This window comes from Taurulus bubalis (genome assembly GCF_910589615.1).
Source record: "Taurulus bubalis genome assembly, chromosome: 17".
Classification (NCBI taxonomy): Eukaryota; Metazoa; Chordata; class Actinopteri; order Perciformes; family Cottidae; genus Taurulus; species Taurulus bubalis.
Genome location: NC_136605.1, coordinates 6,707,068 through 6,721,127, shown reverse-complemented (window position 1 = coordinate 6,721,127; position 14,060 = coordinate 6,707,068). Strand labels below are relative to the sequence as shown.

General features: G+C 44.6%; 1 protein-coding gene across 2 annotated transcripts; it reads left to right on the top strand.

The window, feature by feature from the left end:
- The first annotated feature begins 10,508 nt into the window (after positions 1–10,508).
- On the top strand, positions 10,509–13,292 carry mgp (matrix Gla protein). Of its 2 annotated transcripts, XM_079233418.1 has the most exons (5): positions 10,509–10,555; positions 11,921–12,005; positions 12,132–12,161; positions 12,355–12,460; positions 12,775–13,292. In XM_079233418.1, the coding sequence occupies exons 2-5, from the start codon at positions 11,945–11,947 to the stop codon at positions 12,929–12,931; spliced, it is 354 nt and encodes a 117-aa protein (XP_079089544.1). In that variant the 5' UTR covers positions 10,509–10,555; positions 11,921–11,944; the 3' UTR covers positions 12,932–13,292. The 2 variants fall into 2 exon arrangements, with proteins under 2 accessions (XP_079089544.1, XP_079089545.1); XM_079233419.1 differs by lacking the exon at positions 12,132–12,161 and having other exon boundaries at positions 10,511–10,555.
- Positions 13,293–14,060: the final 768 nt, after the last annotated feature.

Genomic DNA, 14,060 nt, shown 5'->3' with positions numbered 1-14,060 from the left:
AAGGCGTGACGGACCGGGGTTTTCTTCATTGCTGCTCTCTGGTGGCACAATGTGCATCAAACATTGCATCTAAAAGCAATGAATAGTTGTAAAGATGTTGAGATGTACGCGTGGGCCCAACTGATGTGACGTCTGACACGGAGGAGCGGTGCTTTCAATCTCGGCGAGGGGAAAGAAGAATATCGGCTGAAACTGAACGCAGAGGATCACACAAACCTCAAGAAATACTACGGAGACCGCGGTGCAGACGTGACCTTGGCTTTGATGTCGGATGAATCAGAAATGAGAATGGATGTGGGTAGTTAGAACTTATTATATTTCTTTTTCGCGCTTCCAACCCCTCCTCCTCCTCTCCGCTTTAGGGCTTGCAGGATAGTTTGCTTAACACACCTGAACCTTCAAAATGAACCCTCTGTGCTCACATTGCATTGTGGGTAATGTAGATTTAGATCATTCTGCTGCATTGTTTGTGAGCCTCCTTTTTTTTTTTTTTGTCGGTCATGAATGTGATTGTTTTAGATGCTCAATGCGCCATAAAGTATTCTTTAAATGGTCTTTTATTCAATTGTTCTCATGTGACATAAATCAGAGACTAAATTAAAGGCAGACGCAAGACAAGTTATAACTACACATAGCCTTTTATTTCAAGTTTAAAGGAAAGCCAGTAGCTCAATATAACAGAGTACATGCAACGCTGGACACAGAATTCAGTCCAACAACAGACAGAGAAACGGATCTTTTGACATCATCAAATTCACAACAACACAAATGTGAGATTGCGTAGCGCTGAAGAGCCTCAGTGAGGAGAGGAGCCGGCATCAGCATCATTAACGTGCAACAGCTGAATCGTCTGCCTCCCTCCAAAGCGTTCCAGCCTCTTCCTGCCACCGTGACCCAATAGCAGATGAATGATACGCAATCTGTTTTCCTCATGACTAACATTTGAATGGATTGCTCCCTGGGGGCTGAAGCTGCAGCGAGAATCACAAAAAAACTGTGTAATCATAAATCTGAGGAGCACCTGCATGTGAGACTCAAAGAGGCCCAAAATGTGTTCAGCGATATGAAAGAGACAACCACTGAGAATAAACTTGAACCTGACGAGGGCGGCATTTATTTATTTATTTTCCTTCATCCTCCTGAAACACTGTTTCACACGTTGGGATGCCCACGCTGGAATAATGGAGTGGAGTGGGCCCAGAGTGACGAAGAGAGGGATAGAAGGACCAGGGAAGCTGTAATCAGGGCTTTAAGGCTTCCATTGGCATTAAGCGAGGCCACTTATTAGATTGGAACGGTGAGGGAGAGACTAATTGGATATCACCAAATCAGAGAGTCTGACGTTGTCATGACACAGGACGGGACGCGATGGAGGAGGTGGGTGACGCTCACAAGGGCTTGATTAATAGCAATTAATAGGAACTGAGGCAACCCAGAAACAGAAATACACACCAGCACGCACACACACACTCATGTATATATGCTGCTGTGTAGCACAAGGGCATGATTGCAGGGAGAAAATAGTGTTTTTGCACGTGAATTATTGAAAGAAGCCCTGAAGGATTGAAGACAGCAGGTTGAATTGAGGAGAAATAAAGGAAGCAGAAGGTTATTCAGCGTGGCACGAGGCGTCCCTCTCCGGAGGGGGGATTAGTCCTCCGGGTGCATGTCATGTGATGTTACACTGTGCGCTGTCACGTGCAGAGACGAGCGCCGCCTCGGCTCCCTTTAATTTCTGCTTTGTGCACGTTTCCTGTTTGCTCCGAGGCTGCAGAACGCTGCATTCAAATGAAAAGGAAAAGCTTATTAATGAATGTTTTTTATGTGTATTTCCAACAGCCACATATGTTCTGTTTCATCTTTGTATATATATATATATATATATATATAAGATGAATGAGTAAACTGAAGTTCCATTACAGATCTGTATGTTTACCATTACCAATAAGAGCACTAATAAGGAAATTACTTATTTTACTGCCATAAACATCCTGAGTGCTTCTAACAGAAACATCTGTTTGAACTAGTATGTATTACAAAAACACTCTGTTTTGGTGCATGGTGTTTCTTTTTTCACACACACACACACGCACGCACACACACGTTTGGATGGCTCACAGCGCCTGTTTTTGCCGCATAACTCGATATACTGTTAATGAACAGGATTAATGCTTATTTATATGTTTATATCTTCGGTCTCAGCTCATAAATTCCCAATCTGTTCCGCTTCATAATACAGTCCTGTGTGTGTGTGTGTGTGTGTGTGTGTGCGTGTGCGTGTGCGTGTGCATTCACAAGACAGAATCCGCCCTCGGCTAGCTCAGCGTCCCATTTCCAGCCCACAGTGTAGTAATGTACTCATTAATACTTAACGGGTCTGTAACTATGCGATGTCGTGATTGCCGCTCTCAGGCAGTCATTAAAACCCAGGAAGGAATACACTCTATGGATCCTTTATGTTGGCTGTGAGATAATCACATCCACACCATGCCGAGCATTTTAAAATGAAGAACAAACCCTGTGACCTCACCGAGCTCTCAGCTCAACTCTGACTGGTAGGAAACCTCCGAAGAGCCTTTAAATACTGAGATCCAGCCCAATGTTTGGATACATGCTGAGGATACGGCAACATTACGGTAAACTGCAGTAAAACTATCAGTTTAAATCAGAACAGCGGACTAACGCTGCATCATCTTTTTTTTATGGTTTCCAATAATCTTTTGTATTATTATGCAAAAAGAGACACTTTGTGGCGACAAATAGACACAAAACAACTACAAGGAACACAAAAGGAAGAAGAAAATATAACAAAAAGAGACGCAGAATTACCATAAAGAAACAAAAGAGCCAAACTGAACAAAATACAGCTCCAACAAAGTGATGCTAGAAAACATGGACGCCAAAACCTTTTACAGCCGGCCTTCCATTCTGTGCTATGTCTTGCTATTACAACAGAGATCAATGTGTCCATCGGGACTCCACTCTCTACTCTGCTTTGGTACATGTTGTTGCCCAACACACATCACGGTGAACTCGCCCGGCCTCCTCTTCACTTTAAACCCCAGCTGTGGAGCCAGTGGGACTCCACCCGCTGGTATAATATATATAAAGATGGTGTAGAAAACCAGGGGAGAGAAAAGAGGTGAGGGAGTAGCACCTTTCCACCTCCTCGGCGTGGCCCATATCCCATTACTAGTCCTCGCTGGCGGCTCTCAGGCAGTCAGCGAGAGGTCAGTGGAGCTCCAGAGAGGCGGGATAACAGTGAGGCTCTCATTGAGCTTAGTAGCATGAAAGTCCAGAGACACGGAACGACTCTGAGGAAAGACCAGAAGAGGATTCATGAGGAGATGCTTTCATATTGCTAATTGAGGGAACTGAGGTTTAGGTTGCACTCTGGGTGAATATGCCCATTCATGTGTGGTTTTCAAATGAGTGGAGAGGCCGACACACTTCCAACTGCTCGCCGGTGTCTATCTTACTTTAATGTTGGGTATTTGATTTGCTTTGGCAGGAGAAGAGGAGAGGAGAGGAGAGGAGAGGAGAGGAGACAGGAAATTAAGTTTTAAGTGAAGAATTACAGCATTTGGCAACAGCTCCAGACCACAAGCATGAGAAACCGAGAAGCCCAAAAATGAGAATAAAGGAGTAGCCCATATAGAGTTTGGTAAGGGCCATATCTTCTATATAACTACACACACATATATACGTGTGCACACGCCGGTCTCTGATGTGAACAACAGGGTTCGTTTCAGCCTGTAATCGCTCTCCTCCGCCTGCAGGGGGCAGGTGTCTCTCACTGCTGGTTCAGGTGAACCCTCTGCTGCTTTAGTCTGGTGTAAGTGTGTCTGTGGTAAGAGAGGGTGAAAGAGGGCAGATAACTATGGTTTCACACCCACGGCTCTGCGGCACACACACGCCATGCATTGCACACCATGCATGAAGTTGGCTTAGTGTGCGGTTCTGCGGCTAGTGCTCTCCGTGTGTGGACCTCTAATCCTCTGCATGATAATATAATGTGGGCTTTAGCTGCAGAGGCTCGAGGCTCCTCTGCTAAGGCCTGAGCTTATGCATAATTGCTTTAGTTATAATAAACCTATACACGTTGGTGCATGACATGTTACATTCCATGTGTGAACCTCTCAGTGATTTGGTTTACGGCTGTATAGTCAACAGTATGATATACAGTAGCTTCTCTCCTTGACCACAAGGGGGCAGACACACGTTTAAACAAACTTTGCAACATAACTTTACAATCTGGTCTAACTTCCCAATACTGAGAGACTAGAGCCATGCAGCTAGTGATAAATGCTAATATGAACACGCAGACTATAATAATGTAAGCACGTTGTTTTAGATGTGATGTCACTGGCATCGCTAAGAAAAAAAACACGTTTCCCTGCTGCCTTTTAATATGTGCAACTATATCTTTGCTGTGAAATAAAAGATTAAACCAGCTCATTTAAATTTGACGAGGGTTGCAGTTGAACTTAGTTGTGAAGTTTTGTTAACATTAGATTCATGGAAGATTCTATAAATAATTCTGCAGTAGCCTCTTTTGTTCCTCAGCTTGTGCCAAATTAAAGAGAAACGCATGTTGATAAACATCATCAGTGTGTGGGGACAGATCAGGGTTAGCATGGTTTTCATTAGTGTCTGAGGAAACATTAGAAGATGCACAGCGGGCATGTTTTCTTCAAATTACAGAGAAAGAATGATCTCTGGAGATATTTAACTATCAAGCAATGCATGCTGGGAAGTCTGCGAAGAAGATGACCGTGTTTCTTTCAAACTTTGATCGGTGAGTCATGTGAACACTCAACAGTTCATTCACTTAAATCCCCGTTTAAATAGACCTTAAACTCGGTTTAGCTCAAGTTCATACATTCCGGAAATAAAAACTAGAAACGATGAGTTTTAACTTGAAATGTATGAACCTGATATTGTCTCCTCTCTGGGGAACGAGCCGCTCGGCCCTCAGATGATGGAACGTCATCATCACACCTTGCCTCGGTCATTCGGGGATACATCTCTTTTTAGGTTTTCATTCAGCGCTACACCCTGAACTAGGACGACAGCCGAGGGAAAGTGAGTCTGAGAGGAGCTGAAGGGGCGGCTGGGTGCGGGCCACCCGCGTGTCACCACCTGGTTGCAGACGTCGTGTTGGTTCGATGCTTTGCCCGCTCGTGTTAGTGGCTTCATACTTGTGATTACGCTGACCGCTTTTGACAACCGCGAAGGGAGGAAGAAAGAAAAGATACAGACAGGTGGATATAGAGGAGGAGATGGGGAGAGACGCACACAAAGAGAGGTGGGACGCCATCGAATGTGGATGACAAGATGGACCTTGAACCTGGTACCTCCTACCTGAACCTCGTTGGATGCAGTGGCCCCTATTGGATGAGGTGCATGCATGACAATATACGGAAAATCTTCCCCATCAAATATCACGATTGCAACCTAAACAAATTGACCAGTGTTAGGGTAACTGTCTGTGAGTGCAGTTAAATAAAAGTAGTGCAACACGGCTTACGATCAGCTACGATAGCCGTTCCCTCAAAAGGTCAGCAGCAAAGGTCAAGACGGCTCGCTATTCGGTCAAGGGAGCAAATGTAAAAATCCGAAGCAAATTTAAAAGTCAGAGTTCACCCAAGTTGAACTTGACGCGAAGAATCCATTTTCTTTTTATAAATGCTGGAGCCTCCATCCACTTACACACTGCAGCTCAGTCAGCTGTAACGTTTATGTTTAGAATCTCAAAAAGATGGAGAGTCCAAGACTTTTGGCTTCGTATAATTAGCAGGGACACCGAGCCAAGAGGAAAGTATGCAGAACAAGAATGGAGAACGGCACAGTTTGTTTTCTTTTTAAATGGAGGGATGATGATAAGATGATAAGAAAGACCGACGGTCGAGAAACGGAATGAGAGACTTTGCTGATAAGGAGAGAGACAGAAAAAGGAAAATAGAGAAAATGCAGAGTTGATTCTTATTCATACAGAGTCCTGTAGTTAGTGTGTTTGTGGTCGTGTGGGGGCTCTTGGTTCGAGGAATCAATCTGCTGCGTTTTTGTGTTACTGCACGCACTCGTCTGACTTTCATAAACACCGTCTGTTATCGCTTTTCTCTGCTGTGTGTGTGTGCGTGCGTGTGTGTGTGTGTGTGTCTGAGATTCCTGACTGGAGTAGGTGGGTGCTGGTCGAATGCCCTGCAGGTCAGTTTGTTAGCGTTGGCACCACAGAAGGGCACCAAAGTAAACGGCACATTAAACGGAAAAAATGTTGGATAGTGCTCTTATGAGAAATAGAGGCAGATTATACTGAGCTACACAGCAACAGATACACACACACGAAAATACACACACGCATGTGCACATGCACACACTTACACTCTCTCCCTCTCTCTCACACACACACACAAACACAGACACACACACACGTGCAGCGTCTCCTGAATTGACCCCCATTATTGACGCATTGAAGACATGCTTAAATAATTTACAGTGCCACAAAGCCAAAAACCATCGAGCACATCCAGATCCTGGTTGTTGCAGTTTTATATCAAGACTTAAATGAAGTAAAAACAACAACAACAACAACAACAACTATGCATCCAAGTTTAAAGAGGGCTGCAGGAGCGAGTCCTAGAACACTGAAATTAGTGGGTTTTTGGTTCAATGCCTGAAATAAGGGCTGTGGTTATCAGCATAAGTGGAAAATATTTTGCTGTTTTCTTCTATGTTTGTTGTGCTGATTGCATTCAAGCTTCAGTAATCATTAAAAAAAATGTGTAAAAGTTGTTATTTGTTGATGCCGACAGAGCTGCGACCCTGCACACCTGTGAGGGTGATCCTCGTGGGCTCCAGCTGAACGTATAGAGACTGCTTGCGAAAACCTTTCCCTCGCTGAGGATTAAAGCCCAAATTACGCAGGACTCAACCCGTGGCGTTTCCCTCGTTCTGAGGCAAACTATTTCCTAATTGGAATTATATGTACTTATGTGATCTCTCTGTAATAACAGGTTGGCTACAGCAGCGGGAGCTTACCGGAGGTGGCGGGGAAGAAGTGAGACGGTAGGCAGCGCTCACTTATCCCCACCACCAGTCAGCATGAAAGAAATTAGTTTGGAGAGAACAGGACACTCTGGAGGATAAGACTGTTCACACATTATGAGTCATTAGTGGCTCGAGATCTGAAATCCACCTCTAAACATTGATTCAGCCAGAGGAATTAGCAGCAAATAGATTTCCACTCAGTCATGTAACAGCAGGAGCTACAATAATTAAATTGTCACCGGAGTGGAAGCTGTTCTTTATCATGAGCTACGTGGTTAGCGCTGCGTTGTTGCGTTTAAGGAACGTAGGAAACTAATTGTTCATCTTTGGGCAGTTGGATTGCAAGTTGCAAGAGTGGATTGATAAGTACATTTAAAGCAATAGTTTAGAATTTGGGAAATATGCGTATTCATTTTCTTGCAGAGTTCAGTACAGTAATTAATATAAAGCTACAGCGGGTTAGCTTAGCTTAGCATAACGACTGCAAACAGGGAGGAGAGCTAGACTGCATCTGTTTACAGGTAACACAAACTGCCTATCAGCAGGAAGATTATTTTATTTATGTATTCATAAATACAAATACAAATTTATAATTCATAAATAAATAAATAAAAAGGTTCAGGCCCTTTTTTTTGCAGTTTTCGTGCAGTCCCTAACCGGCTGCTGGCTCCATATTAGTATTCAGAGCGCAGACGTGAGAGGGCTATTGACCTTCTCATAAAATGACGAACAATTCCTTGAACTCATGATTTATTTTTTCCAAGTGAACCATCATGCAACACTGTGCAATCCTATACAACAGTTTTGGTGAGAAAGAATATACTTTTTGTATGCCTTTTTGTTATGTTTTTCACTGAAACCACCGTGCATCCAATGCTCCGGGTGTTCCTCCACATGTTTTGACTTTTTTATTTCTTCAGACATGTGGGCATGCAGGTTCGGCTGGGAGTTGGTTGAGCCTGAGAAAACAAGCGATGCGTTGTCTTTTATTCACCAGACACCAACACTGCCCTGGGTTTCATTAATAGGTGATGAGACCTGGGAGACGCCAGAAGGAAAGAAAGAATTGAAGGTAAAAGAAAAGAATGATAATTAAACAATTTATCTGTATAAAATGTCAATTAAAACCAACAAAAACCATGTGTGCTGCAGGATGTCAGCGTTATGCAACACCCATCAATCTGGACATGTGACATGTTGACATTCATACGGCAAAATTCACAGCCGCAGGACAACATGGCCATCAGAGAGGAGGAGGAGGAGGAAGAGGAGGAGGAGGAGGAAGAGGAGGAGGAGGAGGGGGGCAGTCCTGAGTAATGTCTGTCCTTCATCCCACAGGCAGAGCAAACCTCACATGATGTTTTCTATCTGAGTCACTCGCTCCTCAACGCGTCCACTGTTTTCCAATTGAATTTTTAGCAAGTGAATCACAGCTTGGACCATTAAGAAAACATAAAGAACGTAAAAAAAAAAAAAGAAATAGCGGGAAAAAAATAATCTAGCCATGCCAGTTTAGGGCTGAATTTTGGTTTCTGGGAGTTGTTGTTGTTGTTGAATCAGTGTTTGTCTGTGTTCTGACCGACGGCCACGAGGCCGCCGCAGAAGCACCTGCTCAACCACCGGGGGAAATACGAGTCGGCCCAGACAGGTACGAGTACGATGTGTGTTTGTGCAGACACTGTATGGATAGTTTGCACATTTGCGGTCATGCCCTCATTACAAAATTCAAGCACTTTTCAATTTTTTTCTCTCCCCTCCCTACTTATCCGTTCCTCCCATTGCTCCTGCAGACTATCATCATGTCCAGCCTCGGTGGAGTCTGACCCCTGTGATGACCTCTCTCTGCAGATGCACTGCTCAGACGCTCCCTGTTAGTCACAACCATCACGCTCTGCTCCGCCGGGCGTATCCCAGCCTGTTTTGTTTCCACTTCCCTCTGTTTTTCATTTATAATTTATCTCGGTCTCTGGCACACTTCTTTTCATGAAGTCAATGTCAGCTTTCATGTCAAATCTTCCTTTTGTGCAAACATGCAGAAGATTCGAAAGTACGTTTCTCTCCTGTCCAACATAAAGTGAATTGTAACAATAAAGTGCAAAACAGCTAAAAAAAACATTTAGACAACATTCTTTTATTTTTTTCTAGATCACAGCGGTCTGAAGTGCATGAATAACATTTCTCAAGAGCTGGATGTTTTGTTAGCAGCACATAGACGTGGAAAGGCTGAGCAGGATACTGACTGCATGAGAGGGAGTGGGAAAGTACCGAAGTAACGTGAAGGTAAAAAATAAAATGAAAAGAGGGGGATGCCCACGAGGAGGATACGACTTTAGAGAGGACATAAACAAGACAGAAAGCTGGAAGAAGAAGTTTCTGTTTGGCTATTTTGTTCCATGCAATCACCGCTCCACCTTCTTCTCATTCGCCTCGTCGTTTTGGAACAAATTCATACTCCTTCACTGAAGTCTTTGAAAACATCTAAACAGTCCCCCCCTCATTCATCTTCCTCTCTCAGTGTGGGACGTTTAAAATCTGCCAAGCCGCCGCTCAGCGGTTCCAACCTGACACGACCACACCGCTGTGTCTGCTCAACCCACCCGCGGCTGCACCGGCATGTGGGTTCTGTCTGAATCTCTCCCTTATCTGTCGCCGGGGTTTATCTCCATCTTTTATATCGGTCTTAGTGTTTATCTGTCTGTCTGGATCCGGCTGATTCCTGGCACAGCCCGTCCTCCTATTCTGGTTTGTTTGCTTTTGGTCGAGGGCCTGCTTTCACCGAGCTATTCACAGATGTTCCGCCTCAGCCAGATCTGTACATACCAGCATAGGTGCTGAGTCAGTAAAGGGTTAATACGTGCCCAAACATTGTGTGCTAGAAGACCAGCATGTGATGCAGTGGCTGGCATGTTTTTACACTCGCAAACACAGAGTTCACGACCTGCATGAGATCACAGCTTCTCATTCATGAGTGTTGAAGGGATGGTTCAACCCTCAAAGTCTGCCTTTCTACATTGGTCAATATTGTAAAAACGACAAAATACCAGAACCAAAATGTGTTGTGAGACAAATAGGGCCTAAAAAGTCAGACCGTGTTGTGTCTGCATGGACTGCCTTTTCGTTTCATGCTGCCATGATGGCAAACAGCACAGCAAAATATTATCACGTACCTGCAATGAAGCAGGTTAGATGTCCCCGTGTGCCAGCCGTCCCTCTCTGTTTACCCCCACTGCTTATTTACCCCCCCTCTGTATTTTTCGCTAAAGGCGTGGGAGTCGGGGAGAGAGTGAGCTAATACCCCGGGCCGATCAAACGGTGGAAAAGAGGGCCGATAGTGTGAGAAGGGAGGGGAGAGAGAGGGGGCGAGGGCTAAGGGGTGGACATGAAGGGTGGGGGGAAGAGAGAGGTGAGTATAAAAGACATGCTGTCAGGAATTGGGGGAATATTTCTCGGGAGAAAAATACAGGAACAGAGAGATATTTCCAAGACTTCGTACTTATCTTTCCTGGTGAGTACAATAAGACAAACAATCTGAATGCTGAAAAGTAGAGGTAGCTTACATCTTTTATATAAAAAGCCAAACTTTGGCGAAACTTCTCATTTTATCTATTAGACGATGCATTTTTGTTGTTTTGTTTTGTTTTGTTGGTATATATATATGTGATCCTCATAGTACAATAGGCCTACAGTGCTGGTCCGTATGTGTAGGAGTACTTCATGAGCAGCATCAGGTTGGTTCTGTGCCCAGCTTCATGCCTGTGGCTTTTCCAGTGAGGTGGGCACATTCTGTGGGGAAAATGAACCCACCAGAACCCCTGCTAAGACTCAGACCGACATAAAACGCATGCTGTTTTGACACCGTCAGCACCTTTCTCACACACACACACACACACACACACACACACACACACACACACACACACACACACACACACACACACACACACACACACACGCGTCTCTGCCAGTCTTTGTGAACTTTGGGCCCGAGGCTCTCTGTTCCTGTGCCCACGGTGAGTTTGGGTATACGACTGTAAGGCAAGATTTGCCTGAGGGGCTGATGTTATGAGTGCTGTGTGTGTGTAAGTGAGTGTGTGTGTGTGTCTGTGTGTGTGTGTGTGTGTGTGTGTCAGTGAGTTGTGCGCGTGTGTTTATGTATAATGAAAGCTGCTATTGACGGAGAAAAAGGAGGGCTGCTGAAACCGAATCCCGTCCAAATCCCACAAACAGAAGATGGGGATGAAAGCTTTTCTGCACTGCAGGCATGCGAATAGTGTGTGTGTGTGTGTGTGTGTGTGTGTGTGTGTGTGTGTGTGTGTGTGTGTGTGTGTGTGTGTGTGTGTGTGTGTGTGTTACACACATCTAGCCTTACTGTTTGTTCAGGTGTTACACACCTTACCTTATGTCACTTTATGCAGGTGACCGAGTGCAGATGTGTGTGTGTGTGTGTGTGTGTGTGTGTGTGTGTGTGTGTGTGTGTGTGTGTGTGTGTGTGTGTGTGTGTGTGTGTGTGTGTGTGTGTGTGTGTGTGTGTGTGCAGAGCCACCCAGAACTTCCATCTGCCTGCGTTAAGTCTATGTGGACTCTATTAGTTGGCAGCTAGACGGCTGTTCTCTGACGGTTGTTCCCTGCAATCGAGTCCTGTGAATGCACCGAAAAAAACTTGTTTTCTATATATATATATATATATATATATATATAACTTTGGTTTATCCACTGCAGCAACTTGCCAGCATGTATAGATGTGTGTGTGCCGGTCGTATGCACAAAACCACGGTCCCAGATTAAAACACGTTGCTTGTGGTTCTTTCCTGTTTACACGCAGCTTTGAAATCGGTGTGTGTCACTAAAACACCTTTCTCTCTCGGTCCAGCGCGACAGACCAACGAGCCCCAGGATGAGGAGCCTTCTTCAGTGTCTGGCACTCTGTGCCGCGGTGTCTTTCTGCGTCTGCTACGGTACAGCTCCTCCCCCGACATCCTCAGCTCCTCTGTCCTTCAGCAGCCACTATTTATTCATAACGCATATAATACATCCCATTCATCATCATTTATGATTAACCCGACTCCATGTTTTTCCCGTAGAGTCTCATGAAAGCTCAGAATCCGTTGAAGGTGATTAAACGTTGTCTCTCGTTGATGGAAAAACATGCATGTACTTCTAACAAACAAGACGCCTGCCTGTTACTCAGTATCATGTATTTAACCCTCGCTAACATTCCCCTGCCCCTTTTATCTCGCTGCACGATGGGCATGCCTTACCTGATTAAAATCTGGACTTTTGTCGAGTAAAGTTTTGTGCTTCCAGATGTGTTTGTGCCTCCAAACCGAGCCAACTCGTTCATCACGCCACAGAGGGGCAACGTGTACAACCCAGCCAGAGGGAACGGCCACAACCATTACAACTTCATGAGGTGGAAGACACAACCACAGACATGCATGCACAGCACATGGCCCTGTGCACCGTACATATGTCAAAACCACAGAGGCAGGCACACATCATAGGCAACATCTAATTGCACTATTAAAAAAAAGTCTACATGACACAAACGCAGAGAGACGGAAATGAAATGCTAGAAATGCAAGAATGTAAGAAGGAAGGCCACAAAGCGACGACACCAGCTGCTTCTGATTACCACCCTCTTCCTTCTTCTCACCATTCTTCCCCTCTAACTCTGTCTGCTTTTATAATGTATATATCTGTCCCCGCCTCCTCCATCTTGTCCAGGACCATAAAGTCTCCGGCGGAGAGGCGGGCGGAGACCTGTGAGGACTACTCTCCCTGCCGCTTCTACGCCTTCCGCCACGGCTTCCAGCAGGCCTACCAGAGGTACTTCGCCTCCCGAAATCAGCCCCAGAGACCAGCCGTGACTCGTCGGTACTAAACAGAGAAGATCTGTCTGTCGAAGGCGGAATCATCATTATCGTCTGGGAATGAACGTCCCGCATTCCCCCATATCTCGACTTTTCTATAATTTATGTGGTTGTTTTCGTGGCCTCTCGTGGATGCTGGAATAAAACACATTTTGTAAACACCGAGGCCTCCAGTGCGGCTCACAGCCCGTCATTACATGGAGCAATGCACGGCCCATCTCTTGTGTAATCTCAGGATAACTTTTATCCACTATTATCACACCTTCACAGCATTTATGAGCTTTATGCGCTTTACGCACCATTGAAGTGTTTTGCTCACTATCCACTAACCGTTTCTCTTGTTATCCACCTTGTTATGCAGGCCAGCGCTGCTGTCAGTGATTTTTTTTTTTCATTGCTTTGAAAAAATAAAATCCCCTTTATTGGGGTTTAATCATAATCCTGTGTATGCAATTTCTTTGCCACATGGGTGTGTGAGAACATTTGGCGTTCAGTGTCACTGTTTGGCAGATGTTGGAACGACAGTATTGGTCCAATATGTGTGACTCGAAATGAAATGGCAATGCATTTTTCTAATTTGTTTTAGGGGATTAACATCAACAGCCAGGGGGAACATTTAAAGGGCCACAGTGTAGCATTTAGGGGCATCTATTAGCAGAAGTTGAATATTCCTAATTATGATTTTTTATTGATGCAAAGTCAGCTGGGACCAGGAAGCCTTGTGTTTTTGTTGCTTCCAATGATCCCTTCATATCTAGGGAGCGGGTTCTCATCAGAGTCTGCCATGCTTCTACAGTTGCAACGAAGCCGCAAACTCCCACAAAATCCGACACGCTACTCCTTTAAGAAAGAATTTCATAAAATAAATAAAAGATTTCAAGTAATGTTTCATCATTTTTCTCTGCTTTATAAACCGTTGCTTAGTTGAGGCCAATCAATCAGATGATAAATGGGTTTGGAAATCAGTACAAAGGATTCATTATTAGGCAGACTGAGACGTTTCGTGGGGAAATGTCTCTTTGGTGGAACTCAAAGACATCTGAAACGAGGCAAAGAGCCCCAAAATGGACACTTGCACGCCAAAAAGGGATAAAAACTCAAAATCTCATGTTTTTGATGAATGCAAAATCCCTATAGTAA

Excerpts from the sequence above, each read along its gene's own strand:
- mgp (XM_079233418.1), top strand. The coding sequence starts at position 11,945 with ATGAGGAGCCTTCTTCAGTGTCTGGCACTCTGTGCCGCGGTGTCTTTC. Across the intron at positions 12,006-12,131 it reads GTCTTTCTGCGTCTGCTACG|AGTCTCATGAAAGCTCAGAA; the intron begins GTACAGCTCCTC and ends TTTTTCCCGTAG. Across the intron at positions 12,461-12,774 it reads AACCATTACAACTTCATGAG|GACCATAAAGTCTCCGGCGG; the intron begins GTGGAAGACACA and ends CATCTTGTCCAG.